At 37.9% G+C, this 27581-nt stretch overlaps 2 protein-coding genes across 21 annotated transcripts in view; one reads left to right on the forward strand and one right to left on the reverse strand.

Moving 5' to 3' along the window:
- Positions 1-19473, reverse strand: part of rims1a (regulating synaptic membrane exocytosis 1a) — an 85026-nt gene extending 65553 nt beyond the window's left edge. For 10 of the 20 annotated variants that reach the window (XM_039666432.2, XM_089117046.1, XM_089117052.1 and 7 more), the window contains exons 1-2: positions 18837-19471; positions 17036-17110 (exon numbers count right to left, since the gene is read on the reverse strand). In XM_039666432.2, the coding sequence (XP_039522366.2) occupies positions 17036-17110; positions 18837-19003 (242 nt within the window). In that variant the 5' untranslated portion in view covers positions 19004-19471. Of the gene's footprint in view, positions 1-17035; positions 17111-18836 lie in introns of all 20 variants that reach the window. The other 10 variants (XM_089117044.1, XM_089117045.1, XM_089117048.1 and 7 more) reach the window with 5 other exon arrangements.
- Positions 19474-20676: 1203 nt separating this feature from the next.
- On the forward strand, positions 20677-26703 carry asrgl1 (asparaginase and isoaspartyl peptidase 1). Its single transcript, XM_039672743.2, has 7 exons — positions 20677-20802; positions 22081-22273; positions 22379-22521; positions 22786-22940; positions 23703-23824; positions 24419-24529; positions 26376-26703. The coding sequence occupies exons 2-7, from the start codon at positions 22087-22089 to the stop codon at positions 26588-26590; spliced, it is 933 nt and encodes a 310-aa protein (XP_039528677.2). The 5' UTR covers positions 20677-20802; positions 22081-22086; the 3' UTR covers positions 26591-26703.
- The last annotated feature ends 878 nt before the right edge of the window (positions 26704-27581 follow it).

A 27581-nucleotide genomic window follows, 5' to 3' on the forward strand; every position in this document is an offset into this window, starting at 1 on the left:
CAGATCTGATCCGTCATTACTACAATTAGCCTGAAAAATGTGGGTAGCCTAAATGCGTAAGCTTGAAGTGTTAATATGTTTTCTTGTTATAGTGTATGATTTGCAAAAATAAAAACGGCTTCATCTGTGTTGATGAGAGAATCAAAGTGTATGCGTGTTGTGCACAAGCTACATAATGGCCAAGCATGCGCCCTAAAAATAGCATTATTAACAACGTGCAAAGCACCACTGACTTTAGACTAGTTTTTTACACGTTATATGGCATGTTGGTCTTTGTTTGTTGTTGCTGGTATACGTTGCAAATAGAGGGGCGGCAAAATTGTTTTTCGCCTACAGCGGCAGAAGTGCACGCGCCGGTCCTAGCCGGTTGATGATGCGAGCGAAATACCGGAGTGAACATGGCTGTAAACGACTTTTGCTTCAGTTTGAAAAACCCCGAAATGTTCTCCATAACAGAGCGAATTGCAACCCGTGTCTTGTTTCGGTTTTCCGATTTCTCTAACCTGCAATGTAAAACTCGGCGCTTAGCGCCTACATCACGTCTCTCAGCTCGCCCTCTGTTCGTTGATTGGCCGGCTGTTTTCAGACCGGTGGAAAACTAAAAGATAGGCTGCTATCTCAGACGGACTACAGGAGCGAAATGAAATTAGCGGAAGTAAGCGGAATCTGACGTAGTCCGGCTATGATTTTGCTGCTCTCACTTTTAACAGTCACCAAAATGGAAATGCATATGTTTTGCCCAGTGAGGGTTTAAAAGGGGAAATATCCATTGAGAGAGAAGACCAAAACAAAATGGGTGACTGAATATTTTCTAAGATATTTTTTTTCAATTTTAAGGAACCTTTTTTTTTTATTTTATGGCTGTTAAACGATAAACGACCATTATAATAGTATCTCATATTTTGTCTAAATTAATATTTTTTTTTTTAAATACTGGCACCCAACCACCAATAGCTCCCTGGGTGCCACAGCAAAAATGGCTGCACACTGCTCCAGGTGTATGTCCAAGGCCTGCACTCACTGTGTGCCCCTATACTCACTCAATGCCCCTAATGTGTGTGCACTAACTTGGATGGGTTAAATGCAGAGGAGAAAATTTGAATATAGGTTTCCATACTTGGCCATCACTTCACTTAAAAATAAAACACTAAAAACTCAAATCAAGCATTTCAAAAGCTACAAGTGAAGTATGCATAACAACATTACAGAATGATAAACGGATATTCATTTTGAGATTATATAGCACTTCCTCTTTACAGTTTCCTACCTCTCTGTCTGATACTGCTTGAATATCCGGTTCTGACAGTTTCCCAGATAATGCAATGGATGCTCAGGGTCTGGCTCTCAAGGATTGGCTGCAGTACAGTTTGCCATTATTTCTACTCAGTCAGGCACTGAGGCTGAGGATGGGGGTTGCCATCCTCTGAGTGGCACCATATGGTACCATGAGCAGTGCCATGGCCGAGTCCTGCCTCCACCGGAACTTCCCCACTGTGGAGAGTGTTGACAGCGCTGCTCCCTGCTAACCCCACAGACCAGCCATGTGGCAAGGCTACAGTGCCGTCCCCCCCATACCCCCCTTTCAGCATTTTCTACAGCATTGTGTCTAGTTCTTTTTTCACTTCATATGCCTGCAATGGTGAAAATGACCTGATTTTAACTAGCTTTTGTCTCCAGCTAAAACACACACAAGCATCCACGAGTAAGAGCTCTCCTGTTCTTGCTCACAGCTTGGAGAAGTTGGCTGTACTGTTTTTCTTTATAGGTTTTGTTGTCCTAGACCCAGATTTCTTCTTACAATCTGAAAATCTATATACTCCACGACTTTTTTGAACTACGTTCAATATCTATTATTGTGAAAACCTGAAAGTCATAAGGACCACTTGTGTGACTTTTTTGATGCTCTTGCATAATTTTAAGTTTCAAATGCTGTTTTTAACACAAATTATAACTGTTCTTTAAACTAATTTCCTACTCAACCAACATTTTTGCCCCAATCAAATTTTATCAAAAGTTAGTTTACTTGGTTACTATACCTAGGAAGCAACAATATGAAACATTATGCAGTTTCCAAGCAAGCATTTAGTTAAAATATGTGAAAATATCAATAAAAAAAGATTATGCCACGTTATTAAAAAAGTTGTTTAATGTAATTTTCGCCACAAAACAATATTAAATAGGATAAATAATTACAGTAGAATTATATAAGAAATAATTATGACACTGTGGTTGAAATGTTTATTTATGTCAAAAATTATCCTGCCATTTACATACTGTTGGACATTAATTTAAGCACTATTTAAACTATTGAAAAATAGTTTCGTACACGGGTTTATGAATATAAATAGTTCAGTTCACCCATATACAGTATAAAGAGACAAACACACATATCCCAGGAAAAATGCATTTCAATGCATTATCTTGTATGACAAAAATTGCAAATTAAGAGTTTTCATTTTTAATCAAAGACTATGCATGCAAATCTGCTAAAGCCATGTTATGCACCTCAAAGACACCTCATTGACCAGAAACCCAAATCACCAGCTCTAGAACATTATGAAATATCAATGCTCTCAATCACATGCCCAGAGGAGATACTAGATGTCACAGAACACAGAGAAGGTCACATGACAAAAATGATGAGCACACAGAGGAGTGTTGTGCACATCACATGACCAGCCGCTGCCTCCCATAGGACAGGTAGAGAGAAGAAAGTGTACAGCGGTGTCCTCATTATGCCAAACTGGAGATGCAGCAGAGAGTCAGGGGAGAGATGTTACGTCCTCTCTGCGCTCTTAAGGCTACAGTAACACTAAAGTCCAGTAAGCCAGTCCCAGCTAACTTCAATATTCTTTCTTTCACTCTTGTCTTTTGCCCGTTTATTATTTCACTTCCTTTTTTTGTTCTCAAAGGAAGTTTCCAATCCCCTTCACAGATTCCCTATTGGGGTTTCATTCTAGCCCTTTGCAACTAAGAGGTTTTTGCTGTCAAGAGCCTTTACTTTGAGCGAGTGAGTGGAAATCTGCAGATGTTACATGAATCCATCACTGTGATTTACATATTTAAAGGGGCACTTGGCAACTATTTCAACTTAATAAAACCATTTAGAAATCATTTGAATGGTTCAATAACCTGTTCTGAAGATAATGGTGACTTTCCCCGCTCCCCCCAGCGTCCCCAGGCGGAAAACCAACCTTGCAACATGGGGACTAACGTCCCAGTAAGTTGGAAATAGAAATCTCGTCACGTGAGAAGCGAGAACGAGCGAGAAACACAAACTGCTTTATGGCAATTTGAAATAATCCTGTGCATGATGTATTACCCACTCGGTAGACATAGCGCCAACATGATATAGTTGTCCGGCTCTGATAATAACAAATGCACATAGAAAGCGGGAGGAAGGTGCCGCAAACGCTTTTTTTACAACAGTGTTGTGAAAATATTCACCGCACAGCTGTAGGAGGAGCTTGATGAGAAAACATGCGACAACAAAAGTGAAAATAAGTGAAGAAATGACTAGAGTTTCCAATTGCACCTTTAAAGGGATACGTTCACAGTGAAAACTCATAGGAATTATTTTCTTGCACAAAAAGAGAGACATTTTGAAGGCCACTCTTTTGCAGTTACGATGAATAAAGGCGGCAAGAGCTTTCAATCTAACAAAGAAAGAAAGAAACAAAGTATGATCCATGCACTCTGTTACATAATTTTATTTTAAGTCATATAGTTTTCACTCATGTTGTTGTTTTTGTTGTTGTATTGCCACATCAGCTTCATAAGCTCAAGGCAGATACAGACTTTACATTCATTAAAGGTACAATATGCAAGATTGTTTTGCCAGCAGGGGTCGCTAACCTCTTACAATAACAAAGGCGTATATTAGCGACATTAAGCGGAATTATGGATCTTGTCGTCAAGCAGATGGATCTTTTATGGATGAGTGAACACATTGATGTTTTTTAAACTTGACTGTAGCATGAAGCAGGGCACGAATGCTAGACGTATACCAGTGCCACACATAACGCGAGTCCCACGAACATAAAAGAATAAGGAGATTTAATTCAACTGAACTACATGCTGAATTACTCACACACGTCAGTTTATTAGAGGAATTAAACTTGAGGTAACAACGCTCCTTCACTTGCTCTAACAGTTTCACTATCACACTAAACGGCATTTGATTGTGTTGAATGTTAGTTAGGTTGTTTGTTGGCTGTATGAGACTAAGCTAGATTAACATTAGAGAATAACATACAGATCATATTCTAACTTTTCATCATGTTGAACTATATAACATTGATCAGTTTTATATACATTCATTTGCTCACCTGTTTGCTCAAGTAACATGCAACACTCGCGTCTCTGTCAAGTCGAAGTTAGTCGCGGACGTGGAGCTCTTGGCATCTCGAAAGATGTTGATCTTCGTTTTAGTCCTCTTTTTGTCTCAAAGTCTGCTTGCCATGGACCATAATGGTTGAACAAAACCCTGCTAGGGACGCTCACGCTGTTGAGCACGCATAACGGGCATTACCGACCCAGTTGTCCACGTCTGTCGACATGGTTACTATTGCAGTACGAGGTCAAACCTGGCAGAAACCGGGGGTAACGCGGATATGACGTCATTAACTGGTGACTCCTCACCCCTGCTCACACGCCCCGTTTCCTTGGTTAAAAATCGCAATTTTCTCACGATTTACAAATAGTTGGAAACATCTGGGATATTGTAAGTAATCAACTAAAAAAAAATACATATATAACATTGGCCTAATGGTTTTTGGATATTTTACTGCAAAAATCCTGCATATTGTACCTTTAAATACAATCATTTAATAAAATAAAATTACATTTTGTATACATACCTCTATAAAAGGTTCTTTAATTGTCCTTATAATAAAAACGGCTATTCATTTTTAATCCTACAGAACCGCTGTAACCAGATCATCAGTGAGTGAACTCAATAACCGAATAAGTCTGATTCTTAAGAAATCAATCATTCAGAATTTTTTAACTTCAAATATTGGTTTGTGTAAAACAAACCAAAAGAACAATTCAGTTGCAAATCACATACTTCTCTAATTAACACACCAAGGAGAGGAGAGAATGAGGACGGATTTTAAGATTAACAATAAATAAAGATACCCACAAAGCTAAAATATGGCTTCAGAAAACCTGAAAGTCATATGGACCACTTTTGTGATTTTTTATGCCTTTGCATAATTTTAAACTTGAAAAGCTCCAGATCCATTTATTCTAATTTTATCTAATTCTAATTGTTTCAACTCAAAATGTCCTTTTAGTTAACAAAATAAAGAAAGAGACAGGTTTGGAATGACATGAGTGCAGATAAATGACAACAGGACAATTTTTATGGACTTTCCAAAAAGCTCACAGTCCATGTTTATCATTTTTCCTTAATATCAGTTTTGCTAAATAACTTGTTCTTTTTCAGAAAGCTTTTTTTTCCCAAAAAGAACAGCGTAACTGGCCTGATCAGCAGCAGGCCTTTCATCCACGGCCGCGCCAAGTGGAGGAGTTGTACAGTGCCACCAGGACAATAGCATTTCCCAGAACCCCCTGGTGACGGCAGCAACTCTGTGCCAATTAGACAGCATCCTTTTAATAATGAATGGAGCCGAGCTTCACATTCACAGGCAAGAGACATTGTTATACGAAAAAGTGAACTGAAAGGAATAAAGATATGGTCATATTTTTCCAAGGGTTACATTAATGCAATATGAACACGAACTTGAGAGCTTGTACTCAACAAGGACAGAAAATAATAAGTGGGAATGGGATATAGAAACAAATGCGTGAGCTTAGTGGGGTTTACTGAGGCATCTCCTCAAGTGGCCACTCTCTTCTGTCAATAATCCAACTCATTACTTTTTCCCCTTAAACAGCCTCTGTAACACTTGCATTAGCTTTGACCAGCTACTGTTTCAGTTAACTAACCTCATGAAAACACTTAATAAACCTGTCGGCTTTTAAAGCCCCCTGGCAAAATAGAGACCCGTCGATAATTAGGGTGGTACATGATATGATGATGATGTCTATTTTTACCCTGCTGTGAATTACCCATTTACAAACAGATTAGAGTGGGTGGAAATAGGGAGGTGTGAGATGGAGGGATGCGGGGAGAGAAGTGGGAAGAAAGAAACAGATGGAGAATATGATCAGTAGCTGTAGCAATGGAGTGGTGGATGCTGGGATCTCCAGATAAAGGTATCCATATGGCCTAGCTGTGCATCTACATGGATCAACATAGCCCAGCAGCGGCTCAGCATTAAACACACACTAGGCATTGGCACAAACACACACATATACACACACACACACACATGTAAACACAAGCTGTGCAAATACTCACAACTGCACATGCAGCATCAGTTGGCATTATAGTAAAATCAGGCAGTAGCCAGTTTGAGCAGAACCCATGCCAGCATACACACACACAAACACACACTTACAAAACCAGCAACGGCATACACTGGCTCAAATTTTAACAATTCGTGTGCAAGAGCACGAATATACAACACAGTTCAATAAACAAAAACTTAAAATAGAGTTACTTACATTTTAACACAATAATGACGATAACTAATATTTTCCTCTGACGAAAATAGTTCCAAATAAGTCAACTTTAAACTAATGTTTGTGCCTCGTTTCTGAGCAACACACAGCAGAAGCATTGCTGAATGAATCAGTGTTTTTGAACAAATCGGTTGAGTGAATGATTCAATGATTTGCTCATAAAAAAGACAATTGATTCGTTGCTGACTGGTTCTGTTAACGAATCGTTTGACTGAATGATTCAAATGACAGTCACACGTCGCCATCTAATGGCGTAATGATGTAACCTACATAAAGAGTCACTTAAAATTCATCACCACTGATAAACAAACTGTGTATAAGAATATATTCAATGCCATAAGAGCAAGAGGTATTACATTAATCACATCATTAACTGCCAGACAAAAACGATAGCATATAGGCCAACATAAATTTGAGTGCTTTTAAAATATTCAGTTTTCAGCATAGTGCATGTTATTGTTTTTAGTTTGTTCCAAAAGGTTTATATGGTATATCGTGGCCACATATTAACAGTGTTCCCACGACTTACTAATACATCAGCATGTTTTAATAATTCGATTGACTAAATGAACAAATGAGTAAATCGTGGCAACTAACTAATTCTTTCAAGGCCAAAATATTTTTGCTGGGCTCAATAGGTTTATGTATCATTTAAAGTCATATATAAAATCTAATTTGCTTGTAAAGAGCACACTTATACTGTATATGGTATTTTTCCCAATAAAATAAATAATTGCATTGTGTCTTTGTTTTTTTACATTCAAACATGTCATGGTGAATACACATTTCTATCATACACCTCAGTTTTCTGTTAACATAAGTTTCTAAATCCTAACTAGCAAATAATCAAGAATATAGTTTTAATACATAATGATTTAACTTTACACAGACCATAGAAATACCAGATTATTGCTCAGATTTTTATTTGCCTTTCCACAAATATGATAACTAGTCATTTTTAACGGTCATTTATTTTTATACATTTGAAATCCTAATTGTTAAGCCCTGATATTGTATTAGCATTACTGGGCTTTACGGTTCCATAATTTAGTTATAGGCTTTAAACTCCACTCTGCCTCATACTTTGCAAGTGTGCATTTATAATCTCACTTTATCTTTGTTGTTCTTTATTATTTAGTGGTTATTTTGCACTATTGCATCACACATTGTGTCAATTGCATTTTCCTGTTCTGTCAGTTATTGCAATTTCTTTGCTGACTTCATTCCTGGCCAGTCATTTCAATAACAGGTCTGTGCAAGCTTTGATAATAGGCTTGGCGATTATATCAAATTATATTTTAACACAGTAACATATGCCTGAGGCTACAATTTCCATTATGCAGACTCAAAAAACATAAGAGTGTTTGAGAATGACAGAAGAAACACTAGGGTACATCTATATAAAGTCTTCAGAGCTTGTCATCGCTCCCTGGGTACTTGACAGACACCATGGTTACAGTCTCAAAGCGCTTCCTAATGTCTCCACCCTGAGTCTGGTTGTCACCCAAGCCATCCCATGAGTCTGAGCCCTAACCCTGTGGAGCAGGAAGAGGACATTACGGAGAGAGTGAGTCTGTGAGCAGACATGAGGAGCCTCCAGGCCTCGCTAATGACATTTTCTCCTTTCTGCTGAGAGACACATGAATGAAGAGATGGGAGCGACATCACCGCTGCTCCAATCTGACACTCAAATATGCCTCAATACACACTAGTAAACATCTAAAGTTCAAGTGGAGCAATATTTGGGCCCTTTCAGTTACTTGGATGTCTATGAGTTCTCAATGTCCTTTCTATGTCCTTTGATTGATACCTAAGCATTAAATGTATACGATTTTAGGCATTGCCATTATGTTTGTATATACATCATTTTATGAGTGCTAAGGCAAGCATTCACTATTACAAATTCTCTACAAAAGCAACTTAAAACTAGATTAAAAAGTTCGTCGAGACAAACTTTAAGTTGGCTTGTGAAAGTTTGGAACAGAAAGTTTGAAGAAGTTTAAAGTAGTTTGAAGTTTAAATTAGTCTAAAGTTTAAATTAAGTTTAACTTAGTTTAAAGATAGATAGATAGATAGATAGATAGATAGATAGATAGATAGATAGATAGATAGATAGATAGATAGATAGATAGATAGATAGATAGATAGATAGATAGATAGATAGATAGAGTTAGAGAGATAGATAGATAGAGTTAGAAAGAGACAGATGGAGTTAGATAGATGGATAGATAGATAGATAGATAGATAGATAGATAGATAGATAGATAGATAGATAGATAGATAGATAGATAGATAGATAGATAGATAGATAGATAGATAGATAGATAGAGTTAGAGAGATAGATAGATAGAGTTAGAAAGAGACAGATGGAGTTAGATAGATAGATAGATAGATAGATAGATAGATAGATAGATAGATAGATAGATAGATAGATAGATAGATAGATAGATAGATAGATAGATAGATAGATAGATAGATAGATGCTAGGGTATTCTGGGTGGTTGCTATGGTGTTGCTAGGTGGTTGTTAGGGTGTTCTTGGTGGTTGCTAGGGTGTTGCTAGGCAGTTGCTAGGGTGTTCTGGGTGGTTGCTATGGTGTTGCTAGGCGGTTGCTAGAGTGTTCTGGGAGGTTGCTATGGTGTTGCTAGGCGGTTGCTAGGGTGTTCTGGGTGGTTGCTAGGGTGTTGCTAGGCAGTTGCTAGGGTGTTTTGGGTGGTTGCTATGGTGTTGCTAGGTGGTTGTTAGGGTGTTCTTGGTGGTTGCTAGGGTGTTGCTAGGCGGTTGCTAGGGTGTTCTGGGTGGTTGCTATGGTGTTGCTAGGCGGTTGCTAGGGTGTTCTGAGAGGTTGCTATGGTGTTGCTAGGCGGTTGCTAGGGTGTTCTGGGTGGTTGCTAGGGTGTTACTAGGCAGTTGCTAGGGTGTTCTGGGTGGTTGCTATGGTGTTGCTAGGCGGTTGCTAGGGTGTTCTGGGAGGTTGCTATGGTGTTGCTAGGCGGTTGCTAGGGTGTCCTGGGTGGTTGCTATGGTATTGCTACTTGGTTGGTAGTGTTCACATATGGTTACTATAAAGTATCCATATTAGCATTTAGCTATTCACAGCTAGCATGTTTAGCATATTGAAAGTCCTGTGTGCTAGCATGAGTCAAAAGACCCAACCCCCATCGCGATACAATTTTCTGATTTTGAGATATAGCTGTTAAAAAATGGTTGCTAGGGTACTCTGTTTGGTTGCTAGGGATTGGCTTGACAGCTGCCAATCATGAAACTCCAAAGGCTGCTTGTCAGTATAAATGATTTAAACCGATCCCCATCTCTATATGTTGTTCTGATGCAGAGATATAAATCTTGCTTAATGGTTGCTAGGGTACTCTGTTTAGTTGCTAGGGAGTGGTTTGGCAGCTGCCAGTGATGAATCTCCAAATGCTGCTTGTCACTATGAATGATATAAATCAACTCTCATGACTCTGTGACATTCAGAGTGGAAGATATCCCTCTTTAAAATTTGGTTGCTAAGGTGCTCGTTAATTGTTGCTAGGGCGTGGCCAGAAATTGTTGAGGTGATTCATGGTTGGCTGTTTGCTACCCATAGTCAAATGAGACCACCCTCATGTTTCTATGACACTTCTATCCGGAGATATCCCTTCAATCTCTTTCAATGGAAGTCTATGGGACTTGTTGCTAAGGTGCTCTAAATGGTTGCTAGGGCGTGGCTTGATAGCTTCACAATGATCCTGAGAGACTGATTGGTCGTCTGAGTAAAATGAGCCCGCCCCCTTGTCTCTATGACACTGTGATCCAGAGCTATGTTCAATATAAAACCCTAATGCAATGTGTAGGACGGCCCATTTCATGTAAGTCAATGGGGCAATTTTGGGCAGCTCCTGCCCCCCAGGGGTGCAACTATTCCCCCACTGTGAGGTATTTTCTTACAGAGCCTGTCAGCTTCTTCAAATGTGGTACATTACAAGTTTCTGAGAAATCAGCAATATTTAGTATTGCACGAGGCCTGCGGCCTCGTGCCTATGGCCTACGGTTGCTAGGGTGCTGTAACTGGTTGCTATGGTGCGAATTTAGAGTTTATGGGTTTAGAGTTTATAAGTTTAAATGACTAAGTGTCCAGAGTTTATTAATTTATGAGTTTAATAGTTTTATGAGAGTTTAAAAGAGTATGAGTTTATGAATTTAGAGTTTATGAGTTTAGAGTTTATACGTTTAAATGAGTCTTAGAGAGTTTAAGTTTAGAGTTTATTAATTTATTGTGAGTTTAAGAGTTTAAGATTAGATAGATAAGTGTCATAGATTGATGAGTTCATTAGTTTAAATGAGTTTCAATGGCTCATATAGTGTATAGAATGACAGTTTGATTGAGTCTGGGGCTTCAAGGTATTTAGATTTGAATTTTTGACAGTTGGGCAGTTTGAATTTCTCAATGGGAGTCAATGGGAGTTTTTTCCGACTTTGATCGTCATTTTTAGGAGAACCGTAAGTCCGATCAGTTAGAAAAGATATAGCAACGCGAGTCAGAACAGTTTGAGTGTCCGTGCCGAGTTTGGAGTATGTGGAGTTAAAGCTCTAGGAGGAGTTAGAGTTGGAAATTTTAGTCTCAGAAAAAGAATAATAATAATAATAATAAGTTTAAATAGAATTTCAGTAAGTTGGCTCTCACAAGCCAACTTAATAAATTTAATACATTTTTATTAATACATTTTAATTTTTTGCCTTCTTATCACTAGTTATTGGTCAGGATGACATGACCCAGTTTCGAACATGTGTCACCTGAGTGCTGATATCCAACATATGATAGACAAATCACAAAATAATCAATTTGAGTCTGGATAGGGTATACATCAGTGTAAACTAACGAGTAAATTCTACTTTCTGAAACAAGTAGAGTACAACAAAACATCTCACTCTAAATATCAGATTACAAGACTAGGAGTAACTTCTATCATAGTCTCTTTCAAGGAAAGTCTGTTTACTCTGCAGCCATATCAGGTAGCTTTTTCAGGCATCCAAGACCATGTCATATGTACTTGAATGGGGAAATATTAAAAACTGCTCTCTATACATTTCTAATAGCAGCTGCAGTGACTTTCCCAATTGGCCATTGGCTCTTTTATTTAAATGGCTGGACTTATTGAGCCATTTTCCACATTCCACTTTCTCTCATTCATAAGCAATATGAGTGCACCATCTGTGTATATCTAAAGTTTTTGATAATAGCCAGTAACCTGCGACCTGTGTGAAAGTGACTTGGCAGTAGTGCACGATTGATGTGTAAAAGGTAGAATGGACACTCTTCAATAGCAAAGCAGTTTAGGCTGACTGTAAATCTCTGACAGAATCCACTCTCAGATGGAGCAGTCCCATGTGGGTTGGTGAAAACAAGCAAACAGAGAGAAAAGAAGGAAAAAAACGTCCATATGCCTTTCCGCACGCGCGACAGCCATGTCATTTAAAACAAAACACATCCATAAATAGACAACCCACTCTCCTCTCTTCATCCAAGACATCATGGCCCTTCTTAAATATACATGTCACAAACCAAAAAAAAATGGCTGTGAACTCAGTCGGCTAAACATGTCAATGACGTTACTTTCTAATCAGGCCATGCATTAACTGCTTGCACTGTTTTTACACAAATGCATGGATGCATAAACTCTCTGGGCGATTACAAAAATCATTGATGCAAAAGGAGCACAGAGCCACAGCTTTTTGGCCAGCTCAAGAGTAAAACTGATGATGCTTGAGGAAAGTGACACTCTACCGAGGAAAACAGAGAGAACAGTGCCTACAGAACAGCCCGAAATGCACATTCCTCCACGGGAGTGCTGTGTAACTGAAGCTCCAGGTGCTGGTGCCACACTTCACTGACTGACTGTCTGACTGACTGACTAACTGAAGACTCTGCTAATTAAAAAAACATACGACTGACAGAAGAAGCAGAAGCAGTGAAAAAGACGACTTGACAGTTCACCACAGTTGTGGAGCTTAGGGTCTGTTTTTATTTGCAAATTAAATCTACATTTATACAAGACTCATTCTTCAGAAACTTCTGAGGTAATGGAGATGTTAGCTCTCTGACAATATCAGAATATATTGTAACATGTGATGTCATATATCATACATCATATTAAGCAATAGCATATACTGTACATCTTGTGGCAGATAAAATGGTTGAAAACATCAAGATGAAAATCCAAAAATATATATAGGTCAGAATATCACTGATACTTGGGTGTGGTTTCAACCAAGAAACCAACCAGAACAATCAGTCGACCACCAACCATCAACATGCTAAAACTTCAAATAATCAGAACACTTTACCGACTGCATAGTAACGTTCTGGCAACCACAAAGTTGTAAATAAATACAAAGCACACACAAATATACTTTGTACTGAATTAAATGTATTTACTGTATAGACGGGTTAATTACTTAAATGTAATTGGCTAACTGCATTTAAAGAGTGATGATACAGTTCAACAGCACAAGGATGTTTTATTGCTTTCATATAATCTGTGGTAAGGATTTTTTTTTTTTTTGAGGAAATTTGGCTACAAGTGACTACCTTTAAGAATGAGCGATTTAATTCAACTGATTTGTTTAAAACATTGAATCATTCAGAAATGAAATGTCACTTATCTTTAATAGAGTGAGTCAATGAATCATCTAACCTATTCGTTCAAAAAAATAAATCCATTGTGTGTTATATATATATATATATATATATATATATATATATATACACATATAATTACACAATTATTGTGGTCTAAATAGGTACACATTGCCATCAAATCTCAATTTCAAAAGCTCTAAATTAGAGGACAGATATTGGATAGAGGATTGAGATGAAATTGAGATGAGTGGAGGTGTTGGGCAAAGAAAGTGTCCCAGCATGCCTACACATGTTACATGGACAAGTTCTCACAGGAGGGTTGGCAGTAATGATCATGACACATTGCTGATCTGGAAATATCAGCCAGACAGCAAAGGATGCTTCACTCTTCACCGCTGCCTGCAGTCATTTTAAGATCAAATAATTATCATCCTTAAAATCGAATTATTGCAACATATTAAATAATTTCCAGAATACAGCCTACATCATGTGCTAAACAATATAACAGTTACAGTAGTTCCAGTTCGTCCCACCCAATGCCAGGAGCAGATCCATTATGTCAAGAGAGTATTTGTTACGTAACCTAAACCACAGAAAAGTGCCCTCTGACCCTGCTATGGGAATGTTATATACCCCGTGTGTGAGTGTGTGTGTAGCTGGCTCACAACATGCTCCCCAACTAACGGAGAAAGGTCCCAGCTGTAATTTCCCTTACTTTTCTGTGTTTCTAAATGTTAAAAGGTCTCTTCCCTCGCAGACTGATTATCCACCAAAACATTTGTGCTCCAAACAGTCGCTGACACAAGGATGCAAGGATGGGTGTAATATTGCAGTGCATGGTGAAGGGTCCCTGTCGACTTAACTGCATATTTCTGTGAGTTGGTGAGGAAACGAGCATGTGTGTGTGCGTGTGTGTGTGTCCTAGCACAGTTAACCAACTGGAGGAACAGATGGACTCCCCACTCTCCTTGTTGTGAAGAAACACCGCATTTACACACACACACACACACACACCTCTCAGAGCAGCATTCAACTCTAAACAGGATATGCTGACATGTTTATGTGGGCCTATTCATACATTTAATTAGAATACTCAAACAACATTTGTTTCAGAGAGCTCATTATCTGACGCACTGTAAGAATTTGTTTGTTTTTTTTATGGGGGAAAATAAAGTTTTGTCTCAAAGAGATTATATCTATATATCTATCTATATAAATATATGACATTAGATATCAGAAAAAACACATTCTTCAATAAAACCTCATCAATGTTAGTAAGCTGTAGATAATGCTACCTTATTGGTATATTTAAATCAGCAAAAATGGCAACATCACAGAAAACGAACTACTCAGGGTTTTATCACAGTATTGAAAGTTAACTTGCTTGCTAAACCAGCTAACATTATGCCAATGCAGTTCAGAGTTAAGCTGCATCACTCAGTTTAAGCAGCTCAGTTTGAGTAGGTCACATAAAACGCACAGCAATCAAACCCACGACCACTCCAGCATCTGTATGCAGAGGTCTGCGAAAGACACGCTGTGTAATGCAGTCGGGCCACTGACTAAACAAGTGAGAGAGTATTTGAGTGGGAGCGGGAGAATTAGGAGCATGACTTTAGCACATGCCAACCCGTGAGCTCAAGCTCATCCTTCTGAGGCCTGCTGGTGGGTGAGAGCAAATGGATTCGGAAGGCTTGTTCTCCAGTGGGTGCTAATGTATGGACTAGGGCGCTATTAAAAGCCACTACTGTGTGATATGCCTGTGCATTTAATTATTTATCTATTCATATATTCCTCCTCTTTTTAAAGTCTTTTTGTCAGTTCTTGTGTCTAAGCCAGAAGCAAAGGCTAGAGGAGGAGTGGGGCTCAAGAGAATAAGATTACAATAAGTCAACTCACTGTTTGATCTTTAGTAGAATAGACCTGACTCAAATACACCCCGTCTTCTAAATCCCTTGCTCAACTACAACATTTCTAGGCCAGAAGCCTCAGGTAGGTGTAACTGATCGAATACATCTGCCTATTGGTAGGGTAAAATGATGATGATAGATAGCACAACTGCATTTTGGCTCGGGACAAGTGATTACATATTTTTGTATGTTAAAACGTGGGGTGAACGATTTTGCATTTTACCAGTTCTATTGTCTTGAAGTCAATGTTTTGTTATTATTTAATGCCTGAAATAAGGTCTGTGGTTAACACAAGCTCAAGATATGTTCATCTTTTATTTTCCAACATAAAATAGATCAGTAATACCCCTCCCTTGCAAATTTTAAGTTTTTACTTTTCTTATAATTGGCTAAACAGAGGTTGTTGGGCACATTAAACGTTGTAAAGCCGAATAGGAAAACTCATAATCAGTTTTGTACAGCCTCAGTGTGTTTATAATCAAACTAAACTATTCTAACTCAAACTTTCATCGAAAACTTTTAAATAAAGACCGAAAGAGTTGCTGGAAGCTTAAAGGGATACTCCACTTTTTTTGGAAATAGGCTCATTTTACAACTCCTCCAGAGTTAAACACCGTGTTTGAATCCATTCAACCGATTTTCTGATATTTAGAAGATTATCAGTAACCAGACAGTTTCTGGTCTCATTGACTTCCATAGTATTTTTTTTCCTACTATGGAAGTCAATGAGACCAGAAACTGTCTGGTTACGGATATTCTTCTAAATATCAGAAAATCGTCTGAATACATTTGAAAACGGTGAAACTCAACTGTTTAAATCTGGGGGAGTTGTAAAATGAGCCCATTTCCCAAAAAAGTGGAGTATCCCTTTAATGGTGGTGACGATGAAGTCACGGCCAATGGTGTAGTTCGTTTATAGCCTACGTTCAGATATTGATTTCTGACCACTGTATTTAGGCTTCCAAAGCTGTGTTCATTAGTGAAGATTATCACTAGATTCATACAACTCTTTTTTGGTCGCAGCTTATTTTCTATAATAATCCAAAAGTCGATTAAGAACACTGTTGGGCTTTTTTGTCAAGGGAACTAGGGTGATGCTAACTTCTGGGTCGGCCTACAAAAATACATAACAACTGCAGAGCTTCTAATTGAAGCATGTTATTGGTCAAGCTGATGACACCACAAGTGACCACATCCAGGAAGTCCACACAGAAACAGATGTGCTTTGGCCAACTTGACCCCTTTCTGATCCTCTGACCCCTCCAGAGACCACAGAGAGCGATTATGAGAGAAATACTCTTTCTGTTGATATGAACCACACTGCAGTTCTCTTATTCTTCGGCTGAGAGAACCAGGGCAATACTGGTGTGCATAAATAATTTAACATAGCATAAATATTACTCTGTCAGCACTCTAAAGCACCACCACAGGTGCCAGGATTTGTTTTCTTGTTTTTACAGGGAAAAATAATGCGACTGTGAAAAAGGCTTTGATTTACAACACAGTGCCACTCTCAGCAACTTCCGCGTGACCCCAACGAGCAAGTTAATAGAAAAGATTGAAAACATATAACGCAGTCATTTAAAGCATTAAACAATACCGTAGTCTCATTTTTAGACACTGCTAACTTCAAACTTTACAAACACTACAGCTGCAAGAAAGTACCTGCATCGAACACCTCCTTAAGGTCAAGCTTGACCTTTCATTCACTATCATCATGTATAAGTCCTACATTTTGTAGCAGAGTTGTCAAGGCCTCATTGTTTGACATTTATAGAAACCGCAGTCATTCACAATCAGTCAGAACATTAAATGACTTGCATAACATGGAAATGGCCACTACGATGTTTATCAATACTAACATTTTACCGTTTATTAACTTTCTGCAGGTAAACTTTGTTGAGATGTTTACCTGATGTCGTTCTGCTGAGGTGGTTTCTTGTTCCCGACCAGGTTCACTGTTTTTGCTTGTATGGGCTTTTCATCTCTGTAAAAAACACATTTTAGACAGTGACAGTAAATGTCTCAAAAATCTTAGCTTTTTGTGTAAAATTATTCTAATGTGTAAAAAACTTTTTCCCCGTCCAAATAATTGCATAACTCTCAAAACACATGAACACCCAAACAGAACACAAAAAATAAAAACTCCAAACTTATCTTCTTTTACATTGCACAGAAGAAAGTTTTGTAATTCAGGTTTGTAATGCCATGGGTAAATGATAGCATAATTCTCATTTTTGGGTGTCCCTTTAAGCTAGCACACAATTGTTGTACTTCTGAATGCCTCAAAAGCGTTGTGAGGTCGACCTCTAGCTTCTGCTTCAGGACAGAAGTTTCTTTGAGAATGAGAAACTGCTCACCATTTAAACTGTCTCATAACACACACAGCAAATGAGAGGTTGTTTATCCGTACACACACTATAAGAGACAGACTATGTTGGCCTTTTTCTCATCTCTATAAAAAATACTGTGTGACTGAAACTGTACATCATTTGACCCGTACTACCCATTTGAAAACGATGCATTTATCATGGCGACTTACTGACAAAGATACACAAGGGCTGAGAAATTGAATAATTGCATAATCATTTCCTATGAGAAATATAGGACAAGTTATTGATTGTAGCTGCTCAGTAAACCAATTTGAGACGCATAAATCTGATTTCAAATCTCAAGGTGGCCAACAACTAATGTAATATGAACAACGATGGCCTTTAAATGGCAGGTGGACAGGAAGCCAAGAAACATCTTCACACTCACCATAACAACAGTGAACCACTATTCAGATTAAATCTTTATAATCCATCCTACATGAAAATTCCTGACAAGTGCCTGTCATATATCAGATCTCTTTAGATGGTATTTTTATGTTATGGTCCCCCTATTGTTACTAGTTATTCTCAAACACACTTTGAGCTGAATTCTTTGTATGAAAGCTGTTATAAATAGTTATTACTAAAGAGAATATTATTTTTTAAGATGATCTAATAAGAAAAGAAAAGATTAAACACAAACACAAAGGTGACTACTGCCTCTACCCAAGCTGTAAGTGGTGCTCAAATTACAATCTGTGAAGATTTCAATGAATGGGTTAAGAATCCTGACGGTCATGATGACGAGGCACGGAAATATTGTCGTGACCAGGCAGGAATCCTGACACTGGTGGTGAATAGTGCAGAAAATACGTTCACTAACCTATTAAAAATATTTTTTAAAAAGTATGATGAGTCTAATACACAATAATGTGGCATGACACGTGTGCTGCCTGAAATTATCCATCACATAGTGAGGTGTAAAACAACAGGGTGTATCAATTTGTAGACATTTAGTTCTTGCATGTTGACACACCCCTCTCTATTTAACAGCTACACCTGCGACCATTCACCTGGCTGTTCATTGCAATTCATCAGACATCTAACAAGCTTGTTTCATAGCGATGTGTATAATACACACATAGCAGTGCTCATCCATGACAAGTGTCCATAAGGTTGGAAAAAGTGGACATGGCCAGACTCACCCACCCACTCTTAAAATACACACACACACACACACACACACTGGAGCTCAGGTGCAGGCGTACAGCCTGATGGCTTTATTAGTAGGCTATAGCAAACAGATGCACCTAGAAAAACCATCACAAGCTGTTTGCCTGTTTTGGTCTCCAGAAGAAGCACGAATACTACAGGCTCCCCCTATAAAGCGTGATGTCTTACTTGAGCATGGCCTCATCTTTCTCCTCTTCCTCCTTCTGCCGAAGCATCACAGCCATGATAATTTTCCTCTCCTCCTCGGTGAGGTGACTGAGGTCCGGTAGATCGGGCATGGAGCTCTGCGTTGTGGGTGGGCGAGGGCCACCGCGGGGCCCCACCGAGGCGGACATATTTTACCCCTGTATGATCGGTGCACAATCCCAGCTATGTAAACCGCTATTCAGGCCATAGTCCGATGGCTTATCTGCGGTTGTCGCGAGCGTGGCGAACCGTTCATCGTTGCGGCAGGCACCCACGGTTGTGCTTCTCTTCCTATACGGCTTTTTCTTCTGTTTCTCTCCCCCCCACCCCCCGCCCGCCCGCCAGCCTCTCCCCTCCAGGTCCAGTTAAGGGTAGTCCATATCTGATCCGCGGGATAAGTGCGAGTCGACGAGGGGGGTCTTGCGCTTGTTGATGAAGCCGCCTCGGAGCTCGGGCTCTGGGGTGGGATGATGGGAGCAAAGGCGGAGTCCGCTCGGCGCTCGCTCTGTTTACCGAGCTCGCGCTGCTGCTGATGCTGCCGCTGTCAGGGAGACGGAATAGTCAATGGGACCGCAGCCCCTCAAGCGCGCGCACGCCTCCTCGAGACGGCCGCGCGCATCTCATTTGAGAATGGGGGCTCACTGCACGCGCACACAGCATCCTATTTTCGCTCTCCAATCATAGCGCGCTGATGACGTGCATCATTCACCAACAGCAGACGCTTTGAGATTCACCATGAGATTAACAGCGCGTTGCTTGCAAGTAGGCTTCAAGTCGTATAAATTCAGGACGCAACAGACGAGTGTCTAAAATTTAGCTAATAATGCACACTAATTATTTTTATCGTTAATTTATATTCTTTTAAACCTTTTTAGTTCACACTACCCCAAAATGGGATGGCAATGGATTTAGTTTTGGCATTACAGGGAGTGTTTCATACACATTTAATTTGGTGCAGGGCCTATGAAACATTCTGAAACATGTATGAAACATCACTTCCATTCTGGTAATTTGTGACTGTTAATTAGTTTATATGGAATATAACAATTAATTTGTTACACAACAATTTTCATACAATTGTCCTATAGGACATTTTAGTCATATTAAAGAAAACACATTCTATTTGTAGGCCATCATACCACCATACCACCATAAACCACAGTTCATAACCTGAGCAAGTGTATTGAGTTAAATGTTGTTGTAGGTCTATTAAAATAAAATGACTTTAAAATACGATTGTTGCAATCAGCTATCACAACTTAAAAAAATTTAATAACTTCTCTGGGTTGAACTTGAATATATGTTCAGTTAATAGAATTTTAAACTTCAAGTTGACTAAACTTGCATGAACACTTCTTTTTTATTATTATAAATACAGCATATTTTTACAGTGCGGTGTCCCACTTTGACACCAGAGATGTGAACATATTTTAAACAAATTATTAATAAATAATAATTATTTGGTTAATCAGATGCTGCCCATTAATATCTGGGTAATATCTAATTAATATCTAATATATAGCCTAGGACATTAGTTTAACATTTAAAAAAAAAACAATGCCTTCATATTGTCTGTGTTAAAGCTAAAGATTGACTGTGTTCACATATGGAATGACTTCTTCAGTTTCTTAAAGGCCACAACCCTGCAGTTTAGCATAATTAATGCACCTGATAATCAAGTCCTTTAGGCTTATTGAAAACTACAGGAATGTGTGTTGAAGCAGCAATAAACTCTGCAGGCATGATGTGGCCCCTCAGGAACCGAATTTTTCACCCCTGAGGTGATGAAAGACTACTTTCTTGAGACGACTTTTATTTTGGTGTTTTCTCTGTAGCAGCCATGGCGCATATTTCCTCGTGACATAATCTCCAGCTTCCATTGCTTTCAATGCACTTCTGCGATCTCTGATTTTTATGTTTCTGTCAAAAATCTGTCGAGGAACCCTTGGTAAATATCATTTTTAATGTTATGCATATGGGCACGTGTACGTGGGTGGCACAGAATGACAAAAACGCTTCATTTGGATTTGTTGACAAATTACTCTTGCACTTTATGTGACGAAATTATTAACGCATATTGACAAGGCATTGTAAATTAACTAAAAATATCCGTATTGCACATATGCTGAAATGCAGTAGTCTACCTGTGGACAGATTCATTGTGATAGGATTTAAAAACCATTGACTTACTGTATGTAAATGTGTATGACGTCTAATAGTCATACAGTTTAGCCATGTGCAACGAAAAAAATAGCTAAATACTATGCGTGACGTGTTGTGAAGCTGGTTTTGCGTTAGGTCAAACGTTCATACTGAAGAAATGATATTCAAACCAAAAGAACGATTTCGAGTGTTATTGCTTTTATACAACAGGTAAACACACAAGTTATAATATAGTAGCCAAAGTTAGCATAGGCTTTATTTTTCTTCCGCCTAAAGTATTTTCTATTTAATGAATAAAATACATATACAAATAGCAATCCAAACAAATATAAAAAACTTAAGTTTTACAAAAAAATGAATTGAATAAAAATACATTTAAAATAATTGAATACGTTTTTTTTATTTACTTTAACGTTAACTCTTTAGCTACAATTGTATAATGTAATCAGGTTTTGTTATCAATTGAATAAAAATACATTTAAAATAATTGAATAAGTTTTTTTTATTTACGTTTTTTATTTACTTTAACTCTTCAGCTACAATAATTGTATAGCTGTAATCAGTTTTTTGTTATCAATGCATAGTCAAACATAAAGAACTTAAAACATGGTTTAGACTTAGAGTTACTTCTTTTACTTTTATGTAAATTAAATGTACCATATAAAATAATAATATCCGCTAAAAAATATTTTTGATTCAAAATATAAAAGAACATCTTTACAAGTTATAATAACCAAATATATGCTATAAAGAATTTTTAAATGTAATTCTTTTTTAATCATGTGCCGAAAGTAGTTCTAAACAAAGTCAGCAGAATTGAATGACGTATATCTGAGTGAATCCAGTAAACCCGTAATCAGAAAAGAGATGTCGTTGCAACAATGGGAAGTTACTTTGATTAAAGATTACTAAGGCACATGAATTTAAAAAAAAAAAAACAATAATGATGTGCACAGATAAATCATTTTTAATAAATACTACGATATTCCATAAAAAAAATTGATTTCATGGTGACGTTAAGGATTGTGCTATGTCAAGAATATTTGCTGTTATGTATTTGCAGACAGATATGCTGCCTGTAGTGGTGGTGCATGGAGGTGCTGGTCATATTCCTAAAGAAAGAGCTGAACTCTCTACTATCGGTGTGAAAGAGGCAGCCAGGATTGGGTATGCCATCCTCCAAAAGGGTGGAAGTGCCATGGATGCTGTGGTTGAAGCAGTGACCTCCATGGAGAACAACCCAAGATTCAATGCAGGTGCTCATAATATTCATGTTTAATTCATTTTATATATTTCATGCCTAATACCTAATACTACATCCAGAACAAGTAGAAAATTTGGGTAATTCCCGTATGTCATAGGTCGGGGGTCAGTGTTAAATGTGAAGGGGGAAGTAGAGATGGATGCAATTGTGATGGATGGCAAGTCACTAGCTAGCGGGGCTGTGTCAGCAGTCCGAAGAGTGGCTAACCCTGTGCAACTGGCCAGGCTTGTCATGGAGAAGGTATTCTTGTAAAATTCATCATATACCTGTATTCCCAAAACACTGTACGTGACCACCATGGGAGATTTAGTTTTGAGTAATCTACAGTTACCAAGATTAAAAAATTAAAAGTGATACACATCACACAATAATTAAGGAATACTAGGCTATATGCTATCAACTGCTTTTTTTCACATTGAATACAACCATTAGAAGATTTTAGAACACTTTACATTTCAAATAGGGAAATTAATAATGTAAATAATTTCTGTCCTCACTCTGGAGACCAACCACTTGTGTCTGACAGCTGAAGGGGCCTCTAAGTTTGCCAGAAGCATGGGTGTACCGGAAGTGCCCGAGGAGTCATTGATCACAGACTATGCCAAGATGCGCTGGAAGAAGAACCTGGAGCCAGATGCCAACCCTGTGGAATGCCAAATGTAAAGCTTTTATGTAATGAAAACTGGTACAGAGTGCTGACATAATGTTTTTGGCATAAGATGTCTAATGTCTAGAACTTCTACTAAGAAAAAAAGTCGCAACAATGGTTAAAGGGATTGTTCACCCTGAAATGATGCTGCTTCAAACCTGTGACTTGCTTGCTTGTTGTAATATCCATATTACTATCCGCATTATGCCAACACAAACACACATACAGTAATATGTGTCCATTGAAAAAGAAAAGTCAGTGGTTTGCATGGTATTTTGTGCATTCATTTAAAATGCACATTATATGCAAAGTTTTGTAATGAAACTCTAGAAGGTGTTTCTCAAGGGGGCTTAGTCCTCAGTGGGAATGTCTAGCAAGAGACCATTGCCTAAATGGTGCCATTTTAAAAATTAAATATAGTAAGTCAAAAGTAGCCTACAACTTAAATTGGTACCAAGCAGCTAAAACGAACATTTTATAATTTATATAATGAAACCAGTCTTGCTGCAGTACAGTTCAAATCAGTACACGACCGTGTAGGCAATAGTCAGATTTGCTCTGTAGCATCAACAATAATAAACAGCAGAAGAGTAGCAGATCACTCCTAAAGTTGTCATCATGACAGAAATGAATAAGAAATTAGGTACCGTAATTGTTTATCGACTTTATCTAATTTCTTTCTTTATTTCTAGTCAGCTATTCCTTTGCTACCACTTAGTTGGCCATTTTGTTGGTGTGCGTTTTTAAAGCCATTTTTGTGCATGTGTTTCAGGGGCAAGATGGGAACAGTAGGTGCAGTAGCTGTGGACATAGACGGAAACATTGCTTGTGCTACATCCACTGGTGGAATGATTAATAAAATGGAGGGCCGTGTGGGAGACACGCCGTGTGTTGGTAAATTCAAACCTGCTGCTTTGTAGAGTATGTAAGAGGTGTTGATTTGATTTGCACCACAGAGTTCTAGTGGTTACAAAGTTGGGAGGAATCAGCCAACAATTGCGTACTTTTTGCTGTTTCTGTATATTTAGCAGAAATAGAAGAAAATATTTTCAATTGTTGAAAAATTAAACCTTTAATTTGATTAATCCTAAGCAGCTGGTGTGACGGGGATTGAACTTTGACCTTTGGACATGCAGTAATGTGGGTAAATTTCAGCTGCTCATGAGAGCTTGTTGCCTGCAGGGTTAATATTCAAACCACATACATTCTCTCAGGACACACTTTAACCTGTGGGGATCACACTCACACACCAGTTAATGATAGATAAAAGAGCTGCTATTGTCTGCTTAATAAGTAAATAAACAAAAATGAAAAAAGACAGTGAAAAAATGAAAAAGGTTATGCAGTGGTTATTATCAGGGTTTGCTTTAAATAGGTGGATGGTTATCTGGAGAAACTTGTTTGCTGAGTGTGTGTGTGTGTGTGTGTGTGTGTGTGTGTGTAGGAAAGATCTCTCTCAGGATCTTTGTTTCTATCTCTGATTCTCAGGATGTGGTGGCTATGCAGATAACAAGATTGGGGCTGTCTCACCGACAGGACATGGGGAAGCCATTATGAAGGTCACTCTGTCCAGATTGGTTCTCTTTCACATGGAGCAAGGCATGTGTTACAAGATCAGCACAACCTATTTAGCATAAACAAATAAAGCTTTGGGATATTTTTTACAAACCGAATTATCATACTTTTTTTTACGCAAGTATTTATTTTGACTATGAACATTACACTTTTTTCACTATCTTTAATATTTGATTCTGATTGGTCAGTTCAGTTGTATTAGGCGGCCACTTTAGCTTGTAATAACTGCTAAACTTTATACAATTCCGTTCAAAAGTTTGGGATCAGTACTATTTAAAACAATGAATGAATTTATTATTTTTTTTATTTATTGCAAGGACACATTAAATTGATCGAAAGTGACGGTAAAGACATTTATAATGTTATAAAATGTATCCATTTCCATGATGAAATGCAGCTTTTCATAAATGCTGTTCTTTTGATATTTTTATATTAGCAAATCCTGAAAAAATATGCATCATGGATTCCACAAAGATATTAAGCAACACAACTGTTTTCAGCATTGATAAAAATGTAAAAGAAAATAGAAAAAGGTTGCTCACAATGTTGCTGTTTTTAATGTATTTTTTTGATAAAATAAATGCATCCTTGGTGATAAGAGATTTCCTTCAAAAACATTTACCTCAACTTTTAAATGGGTAGTGTATTTTATCATTGTCTATGGCAATAGTGAAATGCATTTCATGTCTCCCATATTATTGCTTTTTCATATTAGCACAAGTTATAAAAGCTGAGTATCAAAACAAATGACTATGAAATGTATTTTAAAATAATCTTGAAAGACTTTGGAAATCATATTAATAAAAGCTCAGGGGTCCACATGAAACAAATATATATATATTTTGTGTGTGTGTGTATATATATATATATATATATATATATATATATATATATATATATTAATTACTAGGAACTTGTGAGAGACAGCTAGAGCTGGATTGGAGAGAAATTAAAATTAGACAAAGATGGGTAAGATTTCAATTAAAAAGCTTAATGCCTGTCCTATACATTATACTAGACACATTTATCGTAATATATAAAGAAAATTTAAACTAGCCATATGGCCAACTGATATCTCTCTTCCCGTGTACTGTGCACTTGTAATCAGCAGGTTTTGTATTTTTACGCCATGGCATCTATAAATGTCACATCTTAGACCAGAAGTCAATCTGCATTGTAATACTGACTTAGAAGCAACTGGTATATTGACATGAGCTCAAATGGACTGTTCGCATGTGTTCATGAATAGCTGTGAGAATGATTGCTAGCAGCATTTTACCCAATGAATAAACAGCTTGAATTACTTCAGCTACACATTAACTGAGATCGAGGGCCTCATTAAGATGCTTGACCTCAAGTGTGTTTAGGTAAACATTGCTCACTTCATGGGTCTGAGCAAAAACAATTTGAGCCAGTCTTTTATGGTGGTTTTCGTAAAACCTCCTCCAGCACCACTTGCAATGAGCAGACACATGGAAGTCAGAGGTGTAGAGCTGTCTGAGCAGTAAAGTGAAGATTAACCAGTCTGTACATCCTCAAAACATTTCATACAACAGGGCCTCTTTTTATCCAGCCAGTATCTTTTGTAGTACAAGTTAGCCTTTGCTTTCTGTTGAGGTGAATTGACTGTGCATGCTTTTTCCTTGTGTGTGTGGAAACAACGGCAAGTGTTTTTGCTGATCTCACCTTTTTTATACGCGTTATATGGGCGGAGTGTTGATAAGATTTATGTGGTCTCCTGAGATCCATTCCATGGCACCTTCTTTAACCTGCACTTTATGGTCACCTACATCTGGCAAAGAGATCTGGAATGATAATACAGTGCATAGTTTGATAATATAGTTAAGTGACATTCTTTTATGTTCTCTAGGGAAAACACCTGAGGAAGCGAGTGACCTGGCTCTTGCGTATATGAAGGAGCGGGTGGAGGGTCTCGGAGGGGTGGTGGTGGTAGATCCCAAAGGGACCTGGGCAGCTCGCTTCAGCAGTTTACAGATGTCATGGGCCGCTGCCCAGCAGGGTGAACTCCACTTTGGGCTGTACCATGGTGAAGACTTTGTAGAGCCTGTACAAGAGAACACATAATGAACACATGCGCACACACACACACACACATATTATATATAATGTATGTATATATGTTTATTATATTATTGAATTGAAAGGGAAATATGTAAATCATTCCTCGTAGCAGTGATATTGTGCATTAAGTGTTTTGAAGTTGGTCATCTTTACACTTAACAGTAAAGCAATGTAAGTCTTACACAGATTGTTTAAAAATTAAAACAAATCAGTAAATATAACACTCCTTATTAGTCTTAGTGTAACTGTCCCAAGTGGTAGTACTGCATGTTCTCCACTTGATGGAGATAGATTATGTTCTTTGGAGTCGAGTGACTGAAATTTAAGGTGCAGTTCACATTTAATAATAATTTACAAAATAGTAGAGATAAAAAGTGTTTTACATGTACTGTAAATGGCACTTAAGAATGTCAGAATATCTTAAAAAAAATAAAAAATTGATGAATATAAATCATGATTCATTCCCAAGTATAGTTCAGTGTGTCTTTTTCTTCAAAAGACGACTAAAAGAGAAAGCAACTTATTAAATTAGCACAATTTTTTTTTTTAACTATAAATAATTTTGACATGTAAATAAACAATGCAGCAGTTCATAATCTTTTGTGAAAAAGTGTGTGCCTGAATAAACTAATAACATGTTTTAAATGGTGTGTTGGAATCATCACACCATTTATACTGATTCTTTTGGAAGGTGAAAACATGCAGAAAATAAACTTGTTGGTGTGGGTCACTTGTGTGCTATTTTAAGTTAACAGCCCAGATACAGATAACATCAGTTATGTTGTTTTCATGTACAGTATAGCGAGGTGACGTGGCCCTTATGACAGTTTAAGTACACAAGCTCCTGCTTATTGTGTCAACACATAGGCCAGCTTGCAAGTTCCAACTGTGAATTGTCTTCATAATAATCTAAAACCCCAAAACCAGTTTTTCTGCCCTCGGCGGCCAGTTTGTGTTCAAAATATTCCACATGGGAGCATGCAAACCAACATCA

This window comes from Pimephales promelas, chromosome 11, assembly GCF_988280905.1.
Source record: "Pimephales promelas chromosome 11, fPimPro1.hap1.1, whole genome shotgun sequence".
In the NCBI taxonomy this organism is placed as follows: domain Eukaryota; kingdom Metazoa; phylum Chordata; class Actinopteri; order Cypriniformes; family Leuciscidae; genus Pimephales; species Pimephales promelas.